Source organism: Taurulus bubalis (assembly GCF_910589615.1).
Source record: "Taurulus bubalis genome assembly, chromosome: 12".
NCBI classification, from domain to species: Eukaryota; Metazoa; Chordata; class Actinopteri; order Perciformes; family Cottidae; genus Taurulus; species Taurulus bubalis.
This window is the reverse complement of record NC_136600.1, coordinates 20,419,133-20,431,684: the sequence shown is the minus strand read 5'-3', so window position 1 is coordinate 20,431,684 and position 12,552 is coordinate 20,419,133. Positions and strand designations below refer to the sequence as shown.

Genomic DNA, 12,552 nt, shown 5'->3' with positions numbered 1-12,552 from the left:
CTCAGACACAAGTGGCCTGGCTGTCCTCAGGGGAGTCCGACCTAACCGCCTGGACCCAGCTTCCAACGTACTCACCCCCCAGCCTTGTAGACACTCACAGACACAGTCACCACAAAAATGTAAGATGACTTTATGTGCCATTAAATGATGTGGCAATTAATTAAATGCACTTTAGGCGTCAAAGCTACACATTTCTAGAGTCTCACACCAGAAGCTCAGATTCATCTGGCTATTTATACTCTCATTATTCCATCCACAGAAAACACTTAAACCAGGTTTAAATATAAGCCTAATGCATGGCATATGCCTTAATACCTATGTGTGTGAACTAACTAAACAATGGGAATTGTACAACAATTGTAGGGTAATAGGTGCCCTTAAAGCTTTTGTTTCTCAGCAGAGGAGCACTTAAAACAAGCCTTTCAAGATAAGCGGCCGGCTGTTGTACTGCGCCTTCCCCGGTCCCCCAGGACCACATATCCATCACCAGATACCCTCGGGTGTTTAGCTAACAAATTTGTTCAACCTGGGGCTTACATAACACCCCAAGAGCTTTAGCACTATCTGGTCGGAGTCTTTGTGATCTGCCAACAGAGATCTCACTGTCAGGTTGAGGGCACATGCAGCAGTCCTGTGTTTTGTTTTTTTAAATATTTCATTACAGGGGCGTTAATTCACTGAGGGGTCAAATCTCCCACATGTAGGGGCTATTATTTGCCATCAACGCAGCGAAACTAGCTCATCGCGTGTATCAGATGTGTATCCTGTATAATTTATGCTGAGACATGTGGCGCAATCACTTGACGGAATAATTGACAATAGATCATTTTTGTAGTCAGTGTGATCAACTAGTGTACGGACGGGAGGTCCCGAAACAGACGCACGCAGCGCGCATGTGCTCCTCTTCCGGACGTGTCTGTGTTTTTAAATATGGCTTATAAATTGATTTTTTGGGGGACTTTTAAATCAGCTGCTGTCTCTCTCTCTCTCTCTCTCTCTCTCTCTCTCTCTCTCTCTCTCTCTCTCTCTCTCTCTCTCTCTGTTTTATGAAATAAACAGCGGGTTCAACTTGATTCATTTCGCCTCAAACTATCTCGCTTCCTCGCTGGACCTCCGTGTCCCCTGGAGCAGCATGAGGATCTGTCAAAAGAGAAAAGCCAGTGCCCTCTGCAGGGCTCCACTGACGGTGACGGTGCGCACATTAAGAGACGCACAGTCTACATTATAATTTCACTTAAACCACTTTTTCCCAAGTCTTAATCCAATGACTTTAGCATACTCAAAACTTCAAAGTTGATTGAATCTTTATCAAACAGCAGAGGAAGAGTACAAATTTGGAAAGCAAATCATGATATGCCCTTCCATATCAGCATCTGAGGACAGATGTACTTATGTTGTTCATGCTGTAAAGCCATCTGACAAGAATCTGTGATTATGTGCTGTATAAATAAAACTGCCCCTCCTTTTTGAGAGATTATGATCTATATTGAGAATAGCCCCAGCTCAACCTTGTCCTGTAGAGGGCGACCTTGTCGTGTACTTTCCATCTACCTGTGGTCAGAGATGTTATATATATGCACAGAGCAGGTGGCTGCTGCTGTAACTACTTAAATTGACCCTATATAGGTGGTATATATGCTACCACAGGATTGGATCACATCAATGCCTTTAATATAATTGTGAAATACGTCATTGCTGAAACGGCTCCCTGTGAAACTACTCTGGATGAAGTTTGATGTGATTTAGTTAATGAGTCTGACTGACTTGATGATTCCTGATGTAAACTACAGATTTCATTTGAATCCTTTTTATTTTGTCAGTTGTATTACTATATTTCTTTAATGAAAAAAATAAATACTTGATGTCATTGATATTTTCAAATGTCAAAAATATATATAAACATTGGGGTAGTAAATAGCTAAAATAAGGTTTACCAATAAAATCATGAATTTTGAATTCTTAATGTTGTTTCTGTATGATGCCCTTAGTTGAAGCAGGTGCACATGATCACTGTTGTGTCACCACACATTTCTCAATTGGGATCAATTAAGTATGTATCTCTATCAACTTCCAAAGTAAGTTAGGAAAACCGGTGTGTTGTTCTTAAATGTAATAATCGTGTAATTGTGGAGTGGAACCTAATTGCTTGCCTGCTGATAAAGATAGACATATAGCAATAATTAAACAAAAACCTTATCTTACCTCTCTTATAATTAGAAACAACACAGGGGAAGATCACTCAGCTTGTAAGGCACAGACATTTATACACCGTTCATCTTTATGGTTTCAGTATACAGAGACAGCTTGGTTCAGGATTAGAGACAAGCATAACAGATTTTAATCTCAAATAGGACATTTGCTTGCTTGCCGCAGCTTGTTGGATTGACTGGGCTGTCATGATGGAGTGCTGTTTTGTGATTCAGTTTGGGAATCAATACAGCATCATCAACAACAGTCTGTTGACACTGCCAGTCATTGATGAGCTGCTTCAGATTACAAATGTAGCTATGTGGCATTTTGAAGGCCCAAAGATAAAGTGCACCATGAACAATAATACAGACCGTTATACATACACACTTTCAACCTACTCTAAACTGTCTAAACTGCATTAAGCCAAGCCATGCATTATAACAGAACACTTCTTTGAATACCAATGACTGCAAGTGATTAATGAACTTAAATATTTTCAGTCAGATTGCAGCACATTATTTGTGATGTCATAGTGCACAACAAGCAGCGATGCAGGTATTAGGAAGACTAGCTCAGCAGTGAAACAAGCCTTGGCAGGAAAATGGTTGAGGCGGTAGGTATAGTGCCAGCTTCGCACAGCATTGTTTCCTAAGAAACAGTTTTTGATTGCTTGGGAGGTGGAATCTGTCTTGCACACTTTAGTGATGTTGCAGTCCGGGATCTGAAACAGCTGGCAGAAAATTTATCTTCTTTATTTTTTTCCTTTTATTGCAGAGGAAGGCCAAACTCAGATGAAGGAACAGAAAGATACATGCAGAGCTGTAATTGTACACGGAGAGGATTGCGAGACGTTGGCCTTTTCTTTTCATCATATATTGTGGTGATAGTTCTATAATGATCTCACCCCATTTGATGCTGTAAGTGTTTTCTGGTTTTTAGCTAATTGAATGACTCATGTTCTCAACCATGTTAATATCTGCACTGACTAATCCACATGCTCATTTTCATGAGCTATCTTCAGCTAAACTGTTTGATTGCATGGCCTCCAACTTGTTATTAGCACCATGGCAACTGGCAGGCAATCTCTTCCCCGTAGGTGGTCTTGTCATTGTTAGTGATGAGGTCCAAAACGGCCGTGCCACCTGTAAACATGAGGAGTTGGTCTCACGCTCCCCTCCTTTTCCATGAGGATCAGTTTCTCAATGTGAAACAAGTAGGAAAAATAAGTATTAAGAATTTGTAACAATAATTCTTTGGCAAAATCCTGCATCGCATCCCTTTCTTCAATATGTTTGTTTGAAACAAACTGAACTTTAAGCAGTAGATCAGAGTACCACTTGAATCTTTAACCTACTCCTAAAAAAGTATTTTGTTATTGATTTATGGCAGTCAGACCCAGAGGCTGCTCTGGAATGAGGTGCAGTAAAGCGCCTTGTAAATGGCGGTTGCTGGGCTGCTAAGACAACAGCCAAACTAGTCTCAAACTCACATGTATATATATCACAAAAGCCTATATTTTACAGTCTGTGTCTCATACACGTATAGGCTCCTTCATTCTAAGTGCTGTCACATATGTGTCATAAAAGGGGCCACAGATTTGCATGTGTTTAAACCAGGAATGTTGAATGACTGTACGATACAGACTACTGTATTCATGAAATGACTGTAGGTCACATATGTACATGGACCTTCAAATACATTCATGTCTCTTGTGTTAAATTAAAAGTAAAAATGAGTTGTGGGATACAAATTAGAGCACTTATTTTCAACTGTGCATTTTTTTTATTTTTTTATACCCTCATGCTAGAAATAAGGTCAAATGATAGTTTAGGAGATATAATTGGCTACTAAAATAAATACGCCATTGTTACATCACGTATTTAATTGGGAAAAAATGTCAACAGAAGAGATTGTTTCTTAATTGCCAAAGAGTCTTCTGGCAGTGATTGACGGCACTGGCCGTTTCTAAGCAACGGGATGCGGTCGTAGAGCAGGACGTTCCCGTCGTAGAGCAGTCATGTCCCGGTTGTAGAGCAGTCATGTCCCGGTCGTAGAGCAGTCATGTCCGACGAAGAAAGTGCGCCGTGTTTCCTCGAAGACGACCGAGTAAAGTTTGTCGAGGGAAAAGTGTGTGGGCTCCTGCGCCTGCACCGCCAGACATGGGACAGGAGTGCTGTCACCGAAGAATTTCACACGGCTTTGAACAACTTCTTCGAAAAAGAGTCTGTTATATTTTTCTCTTCATCAAAAAAATCCTGTCTGGTTGCTTCTAAAGAGGTAACTAACTTCATGCTTCTTCAGCAGCGTTGAGCTAGTAAGCTACGTCACTGTGGTTGATGACTATAACGTCAGCTAGCTTAGTTGGCCTGTATACACCTGACTAGCAAGCCAGCTAAGATTAGGGCATTTACAATATATTGCAATGGGTGAATTTAGTGCGACATATTTTATTGAATTACTTGGAAGTGTCATTTCAGTGTGTAGTCAACTCTTGGGATATTATTGCAAATGTAGGTCCCACCTGTGACTCAACATAAGCAAATCTACATCCTCAAGAAGAGAGTAGTTCCCGTCACCTCGGAAAACTACAGGGAACTTCTGCTTTTTGGCCTCCAGTCTCCATCACCACTGTTACAGCTATCAAGTACAGTTGAGCAGGTGATTGTCATACTCTCCATTTTACACCAGTCTCATAAACACACATTTTGTTGTATGTGCTGTGCCGTTATTAGTACTGTGTAAATTATTTCTGTCTTTTTGAAAGGTATGTGTTCCACTGCTGTCAAACAACAAAAACCATCAAATGTGGCCAAATCTGATGTCTGAAGACATGATTCTACATGTTGAGAACATGTGCAGTAAGACATCCGTTGTCAGGGGACAGATTTTAGGGAAAAGCGTCCTCCCTATTCCAACGGAGATAGATTGGATTGAAAATTCATACAGCACCGTCAAAATGTAAGAAAACACACATCTTGTTTTGCTTCTGAGCCTAGGATCTTCATTTAAAAAAAATGAAACGCTCAACATGTATTTCACACTCAGGTACAATAACTATGACAGGGCACTGGCCCATGCCATAGAGACCCAGGTCATCAACTGGACCAATCTGATCCAGAACATTTTAAAGGAGGATTCATCAGACCTACTTATGACAGGCTGCAATCCAGGGCCCAATGCAGAGCTGACGTTTTGGGCTTCCAGGAAGAGCAATATAGAGAACATTTATCACCAGGTATGCTGCCCTTTTCTCCTGATCTTCACTAAAATAAATATCATCTCCTGACACATGTATGGTACTTTCCCTTGTAGCTTCAGAGTGCCATTGTTCAGAAGATGGCAAAGATGTTGGAGATGATGGATAGCAGCTATCATCCAACAATCATGACTCTGATTGGAAATGTATTTGATGGTAAGATTAGTTGGCCCCTTTTTAAAACCCAAGGAGACATGCTTTAGTTTATACCTTGTCAAATGTGTGATGCACAGCATAATGCTATTTACAAAATGTGTTATCTTTGATTATGATGTTTTAATTCAAATCCTATTTTTCTCAATCAAAAGCACTTCAAGAAGCCAAGGATATTGACATCCATCTACAGCCACTGCACGCACAACTGTCTCAACTGGAAAAGGGAGGATTTCCTCACTTTGAAACATTCATCCCTGCTCTATTACACACACTTTTCCTTATCTGGAGCAACTGCCAATCTTATCAAAGACCAGCACGCATCGTGGTGTTACTGCAGGAGCTATGCAATCTGTTCATTGAGCAGGTAGAAATCTTCATTTCAAACAGCTGTATTGATGGAATACATTGAGTGACACATACATGTGAAATTGTTGGGAATATAGTTAAACACAATGTACAGGTTTTTTTTTTAAATGATGCTTTGCTGATGCTAGTCTAGGCTGGTGCTATTACTCTGACTTCAGCTATTGGCTGTCTGTGTGAACAAATTCACAGATGTCAAATCTTACCCTCTTCAGGCTTCTGCATACCTCTCTGTGGATCTGCTGCTCCGAGAGGATCCAGAGGAAAGTCAACAAATGGTAAAGACGGTGATAAAAGTCTTTAGATGTTTCAGAGACAGTTACCAGACCCAGAGGGAGAGGTTGGCCAACCATGTGGAACATGCACCCTGGGATTTCCCATCTGCCATGATTTTTGCACGTTTCAATCATTTCCTTAACCGAATGCTACAGCTGGAGGTGAGACAGATTTTTTGTTTGTACTCAGGTGTCACAGCAAGGTAATATTTCTATGTGGTTTTATTTCCTACTATCTTATTTGATCTTTGCAGGACTTGTTTGAGGTGATGCTGGACTTTCAGAGGATGGAAAAACTGGAGTTTGGTGGACTTAATGGCAAACTCTACAGTGAGCATGCATGTGCGATGTACAAAGAGTTCACTAACCACTGCCAAGTGTTTAAGCACAGTGAAAACAGCCCACTTGATTTCAGCTCTCAGGTGAAATTAAGTTTATTGCCATATATATTGCTAATTCAGATTTCCATGAACAGCTCCAGCATATTCGTAATGCACTGTTTTACAGTGGCGTCCATCATTAATTGCTTTTGAATTGTTAACTTTTATCAACTCATCAGGGTTTTGAAAATGAGTATAATGATTTGAAAGTGAGGATTGTGGACTTTGAGTGCCGCCTTGCCAGTCTTCTATGCTTGGCCTTCAAGGATTGCTCAGGTCTGGAATCTGCATTAAAAGTAAGCAAGACTGGATGTTAAGATGATACTGATGACAGTATTGATAAAGTGAATAGAGAGCGACAAGTGGGACACCAACGTTTTTGTATTTTTGTGTTTAGCTGCTGACTATTGTTGGACCTTTCCTGGAGAGAAGACAAATCAGACAGATATTCAGTCCCAACTTCTTTCTACTACAGCAACATTTGAGAGAAGAGCTGGAGAGATGTAAATATCTGTTTAGGTCCCAGCTCACTCAGGTAACGGAAGCAAAAAGGAAAATTAGCAATATGCATTCAAGGCACAATAGGTATTGTCCTTGCAACAACTTTGTTCAATTCTTCATTTGTTTACAGATGGAAAGTGGTCTGACTAAGAACATGGCTCACACATCTGGAGCTTTGAAGTGGGCAAAAATGCTCAGACAACGTATTCAAACGCCATGGGAAAAAATCAGATTACTGTTGAATATGTTAGTAGAAACACCAACTATTTTCAGTGAATCTATTAGTTACAAACAATAGCTAGTCAGACAGATTTATAGGTACAGTACATCTAGGAGATGACCATTTTTCATATGACAAATGTGCAATATTTTCAGGCCTGCAGGAGGTGTAGAGATGATGAAGGAATACCACATGTACAAGGAGATGTTGTGTCTCCTGGACCAATATGAGAAGGACATTTACTCTGACTGGTGTAGCGGTTTGGAACAGGTCTGCCTGATCAACCTGAACCAGCCCCTTATCTTCCGAAATACCTCATCTGACCTGATCTCACTCAACTTCAATCCAAAGGTATTTGGTGTATTGTCCCCGCAAACTAGACTGCACACTGCACAGATGCAGAGCACCAATTAATTTGGGTCAATTATCAATTATTTTTACAGTCATTTAATTTGACTTATTTATATTCTCCAAAGGTTTCTGTTTGTTGAGACTAAACATTTCACCATCTACCCACTGTGACTATGTATAATACTTAATTTCATGTCACTCCTCAGCTGACTGAAGTCTTGAAAGATGTGAAGTATATTCAGTCTCTCAGTCAGATCAAGATCCCTGCAGCTGCAATGACAGTTTTTGAGAAGCGGGACATGTTTACAAAGGTAAGAAACAAACCTGTTACTTCATGGGCTCACTTACACACATGTACACCTGCAATACGCATTATGTATTTCCTATTGTTCTTTACATAGTCTGTACCTCAGAATATATCTTTTCTCCACACTTGCATTTTCCAGTATGTCAGCAGTCTGCAGCTATTAGTACAATGGTACAACAAGCTAAAGCAGACAGTGCTAGAGGTGGAACTTCCTCTCATCAGAGTTGAGCAGGAGTCCATAGATGTGCTGTTGACAAGAGCAGAGTCTGACCTGACATGGCAGAATCCGGACAGCTGGAGCTTCATCAGCACCACCAAAGACCTGGTCCACGACCTTGTATGTCGAGTCAGTAGAGCCAAAGAAAACTGCGAAGCCATCCAGTCGATAATGACGGGATGGAGCAAAAAGCCCATGTTTAGCAGAAAGGACAACAAGAGAGGCTCGCTAATACAGCTGGAAGACAGGGGAGACCGTGTCAACAAGAAGTACAGCTCCGTGAAGAAGGATGGAGACTCTATACATAAGCTGGTACAGGTGTGTGTGGCTAAATGTATGATAATATTCATTTTTGTACATTATAGATGTATTTCTCTACTGTAATTAAACAATAAACAGTAAAACAACATTACATTCTTGGCATGGGTCCAAAACCTTTTAGTGTTATGTCAAGATTGTGAAATGTTCACAGATGAATTAAAACCATAATTCTTTATTAATTTTCATAATTTGTACTTATATTTGGCTTTGCAGTCAGTTTCTTACAGTAAAATAATACAAATATTCTAAGAAATACAAATCTAGCCATAATCTGTCTTGTACCATTAACAGTCCTAAGGCTTTTGATGCGGTTTGATTCTGGTCAAATTTGACTGACTAGACTGAAAAATGTTTTTACCTGATAGGTTTTACACAAATGTACATGCGCTAGTTATTCTGAAATAGATCAAACCCCTCAAATCGAATGTGTCAACCTGCACCATGCCCCGATATCAGAAGTGATACAAGTACAGAACCAAACATTTTTGTGCTCACCACCTCTCCAATGTTGTAACAATTTCATCAGGAGAATATGGCCCTTTTCCACGCTGACGCTGGGTCGCGAGCATGGCAGTCCTACCTTGAGTATGTGGATGAGATGGTGGTGGAGGGGCTCTTTTGCTACATCCGCCACTCTCTTCAGTTCCTTGCGGACAACATGGAATCATGGCCAAACCAGACACCTCTGTTTGAGGCTCAGTTAATGCTGAGTAGCTCAGGAATGGTTAACCTCCCCTCATTGGAGCAAGATGCAGCGGACGGACTCTATGAGCTCATAGAAGGACTGGTTGGAGACATATTCAAGACTTCAGTGAATATCAACAGAGTGGCTGCTCATCTTAGCATCGAGAGTTACCAGGTACTATGCTGTAGATTTCAATGTAAAGCAGAAAAAGTCCACTCTGTCTTTCTAAAGTAGTCTATAGTAGATTATCCTCATGTTATATGTCATGTAATATAACTCTTACGCTTACAGGATGTAATGGATGAAATGCTAGATTTGTTGGACCTGAGACAAGAAATAATGGAGCGAGTGGAGAACGTTCTCAAGAAAGCAATACATTACCAGAGAAAGTTTGACTGCTACACTCATCTCTGGCAAGATGACAGGACTGAGTTTCTCAGCCAGTTTCTTCTGTATGGAAGTGTACTCGCGCCTGAAGAGATGGAGGCTTGTGGAGCAAATGCACTCCTTGAGAGCCCGCCCACAATCGATAACTTCAAAGAACAGGTCAAATGCTTTTTTAAATCATGAATCACATTTCCAATACATGACAGGTGTCTAAATTGCAATCGCTGATTTGGTGTCATTTTTACAGATAGATTATTATGAGGATCTGTATGCTGAAATTTCCAAGCTTGAAGACTTCACAGTGTTCAATGGATGGTTTCGAGTGGATATCAAGTTCTTTAAAGTGAGCCTCCTGAACACTATAAAGAAGTGGAGCTGGCTTTTTAAAGAACACCTCTTGACATACGTCACAAACAGGTAAAAATGTCTGCATAGTTATTAAAAGCAGACCAAACTGTAACATCACTTCTCACTGTGCATGCTTTCCCACTCAGTCTTGATGAGCTGCAGAAGTTCGTAAGAGCCACTGTTCAAGGGCTAGGCCAGCCTGTGGCTAAAGGAAACCACCGTGGCTTGGTGGAAGTGATGAGTCACTTGTTGGCTGTCAGGGATAGACAAGCAGCCACAGACAAGATGTTTGAGCCTTTCAGGGAAACAATAATCCTACTGGAACAGTATGGAGTGACCATACCAGACCAGGTCTATTCCCAGCTGGAGGTAAGGAAAGGAACATATTTCATGGCCACTTTCAAGTACTAAATAAGATGATATACAAACAAATTATAATGAATTCACAAATGCATTCTGTTGCCATTCAACCTTTGAGAAATCAAACAAATTCTCGTGACAGGAACTTCCAGAGAAATGGAGTGGGGCTAAGAAATTGTCCCTCAAAGTGAGGCATGATGTGGCACCCATGCAGAATGCAGAAGTGATGGTTATACGGAGACGATGCATGACTTTTGAGGTGACAAGTCGCTTTAAGCTCTTATTATTTACAGATATATTTTATATATAAAGTGTTGAAGAAATTGTGTTTTGAACCAAAGTGAAGGCTATTAAAGTGGTATTTCTCCTTTTTCAGGAGAAGCAAAGCAAATTCAGAGAGATGTTCAGAGCGACAACTCCCTTTAATTACAATGCAGTGTGTCCATACATCAGTCTGGAGAAAGTATGAGTTTAACCATTGCTATATCATTTAAATAACAGTGTATTATCCTGTACACTTTGGATAACAATCACCATGTGTTGTGTGTTGTTTTCTAGTCTGAAAAATCTGTGCGAGACATGGAGAAAGAAGTAGCAGAGCTACAGGAGTCAACAAATCTTTTTGATGTTACTATTCCTGACTACAGAGACATCAAGCTCTGCAGACGAGAGACCACTGTCCTCAAAGAACTGTGGGACATTGTTGTATATGTGCAGGTAAGAAGCTTATTACATAGTGTCAAGGGAAATACAGCTGAATGCCTCATCGCCACACTACAATGCCCCAATAACTCAATAACTTGACCAGCCTTTCCTCTTGGAGGCTGTCATTTATTCTTTGAACACCCCTTAGCCTCTAAATGTCCCCATTAAGTACCCTTAACCCATTGACCCCTCTACATGTGTCTTTATCTATACAGAGCAGTGTGGAAAACTGGACAATGACCAAATGGAGGCAGATAAACGTGGACCAGATGGATGCAGAATTGAGGAGGTTTGCCAAGGTGAGGTCACCAACAGTGCTACATCACACCAGCATATCTCTCCTGCTGTCTTGCTGTCATGCACCATTGCTATTTGTAACAGATGCCTGTAATAACTAATTATGTTTACCTACCTTCTGTTTGGGTAGGACATACGGAAGCTCGACAAAGAGGCTCGCGTGTGGGATGTGTATTCTGGGTTAGACCTTTATGTAAAGAACCTGTTGACGTCACTTCAGGCCGTGAGTCAGCTACAGAACCCTGCAATACGAGAGCGCCACTGGGTGAAGCTAATTAGAACAAAACAGGTGCATAAATACCCACAGCAGAACTCATACTATAGGGCAGTATTTATTTCCTGCATGATAGGAATCTGAAACGTTGCCTCATGACAATAATTATTTTTAATTTAGATGGACTTCACTGTGACTGACAGTACCACCTTGGAAGACCTCTTGGCTCTGCAGCTCCATTTGTTGGAAGATGAAGTTCGCGACATTGTGGATAAGGCAGTCAAAGAAATGGCCATAGAGAAGGTTCAAAACATTCTTCATGAGTCTGGTTTCAGCTTTGTGACTTTGTGTGTGTTTTTCAGATAATCCAATAGATTTTCTTTGAATGTTTTTTTTTTTTAGCTGAAGAAGAATTATCTTTTTCTTAAGTAATAAATAAACACTTCATTTTAAGTAAATCAAAATAAAATCATATATACATGGTCTTCAATGGGCAGCTTTAGTTACCATATTTGCTTTAGGTGTTATCATTAACACTATTGCCACTATTTTTTTATTTCAGGTTGTGACAGAAATAGGTAAAACTTGGGAATCAATGGAGCTTTCATATGAAGATCATTACCAAACCTCAGTGCCACTACTTAAATGTGATGAGGAACTTATTGAAACTCTTGAGGATCATCAGGTAAATATATAAGCTTCTGATATTGTTACTAAGATTTTATGTGTGACTTTATTGCTCTGAAAGTTCTTAAGACCAGTTGTCTGTGAGAGGCACTGATAGTTAAGTGCTGAATAGAGATGAGAGTGCAGAAAGGGGCCGCCCTGTCTGACTGTCTAACAGCACAGCTGAGAGTGGAGAGGTCCCTATTGAGTCCTTAGATTTATAGCTGCTGTAGAACACAGGACATTGTTGCACTGTGGCGGTCTTTGTACATGTCCACCAGATGTATTGGGGGGGTTATAGCCAGCAATTAGAAGGCTTGCCACTTGAATGCCTAGATCTTTGTGGAAACAGA

General features: G+C 40.5%; 1 protein-coding gene across 1 annotated transcript in view; it reads left to right on the top strand.

Annotated features, from left to right (window-relative positions):
- Nucleotides 1-4,251: 4,251 nt before the first annotated feature.
- The window catches only part of LOC306745331 (dynein axonemal heavy chain 11), a gene marked incomplete at both ends in the record, with an annotated part of 37,388 nt that continues 29,087 nt past the window's right edge, over nt 4,252-12,552 (top strand). The window contains 25 exons of the mRNA XM_079228095.1: nt 4,252-4,467; nt 4,705-4,848; nt 4,955-5,148; nt 5,236-5,425; nt 5,503-5,602; nt 5,755-5,966; nt 6,181-6,402; nt 6,495-6,662; nt 6,800-6,916; nt 7,018-7,155; nt 7,252-7,367; nt 7,497-7,692; nt 7,899-8,003; nt 8,139-8,534; nt 9,064-9,396; nt 9,514-9,768; nt 9,857-10,026; nt 10,104-10,326; nt 10,460-10,576; nt 10,694-10,780; nt 10,876-11,034; nt 11,238-11,321; nt 11,450-11,608; nt 11,714-11,836; nt 12,096-12,218. Of these exons, the coding sequence (XP_079084221.1) occupies nt 4,252-4,467; nt 4,705-4,848; nt 4,955-5,148; nt 5,236-5,425; nt 5,503-5,602; nt 5,755-5,966; nt 6,181-6,402; nt 6,495-6,662; nt 6,800-6,916; nt 7,018-7,155; nt 7,252-7,367; nt 7,497-7,692; nt 7,899-8,003; nt 8,139-8,534; nt 9,064-9,396; nt 9,514-9,768; nt 9,857-10,026; nt 10,104-10,326; nt 10,460-10,576; nt 10,694-10,780; nt 10,876-11,034; nt 11,238-11,321; nt 11,450-11,608; nt 11,714-11,836; nt 12,096-12,218 (4,347 nt within the window). The remainder of the gene's footprint in view (nt 4,468-4,704; nt 4,849-4,954; nt 5,149-5,235; nt 5,426-5,502; nt 5,603-5,754; nt 5,967-6,180; nt 6,403-6,494; nt 6,663-6,799; nt 6,917-7,017; nt 7,156-7,251; nt 7,368-7,496; nt 7,693-7,898; nt 8,004-8,138; nt 8,535-9,063; nt 9,397-9,513; nt 9,769-9,856; nt 10,027-10,103; nt 10,327-10,459; nt 10,577-10,693; nt 10,781-10,875; nt 11,035-11,237; nt 11,322-11,449; nt 11,609-11,713; nt 11,837-12,095; nt 12,219-12,552) is intronic.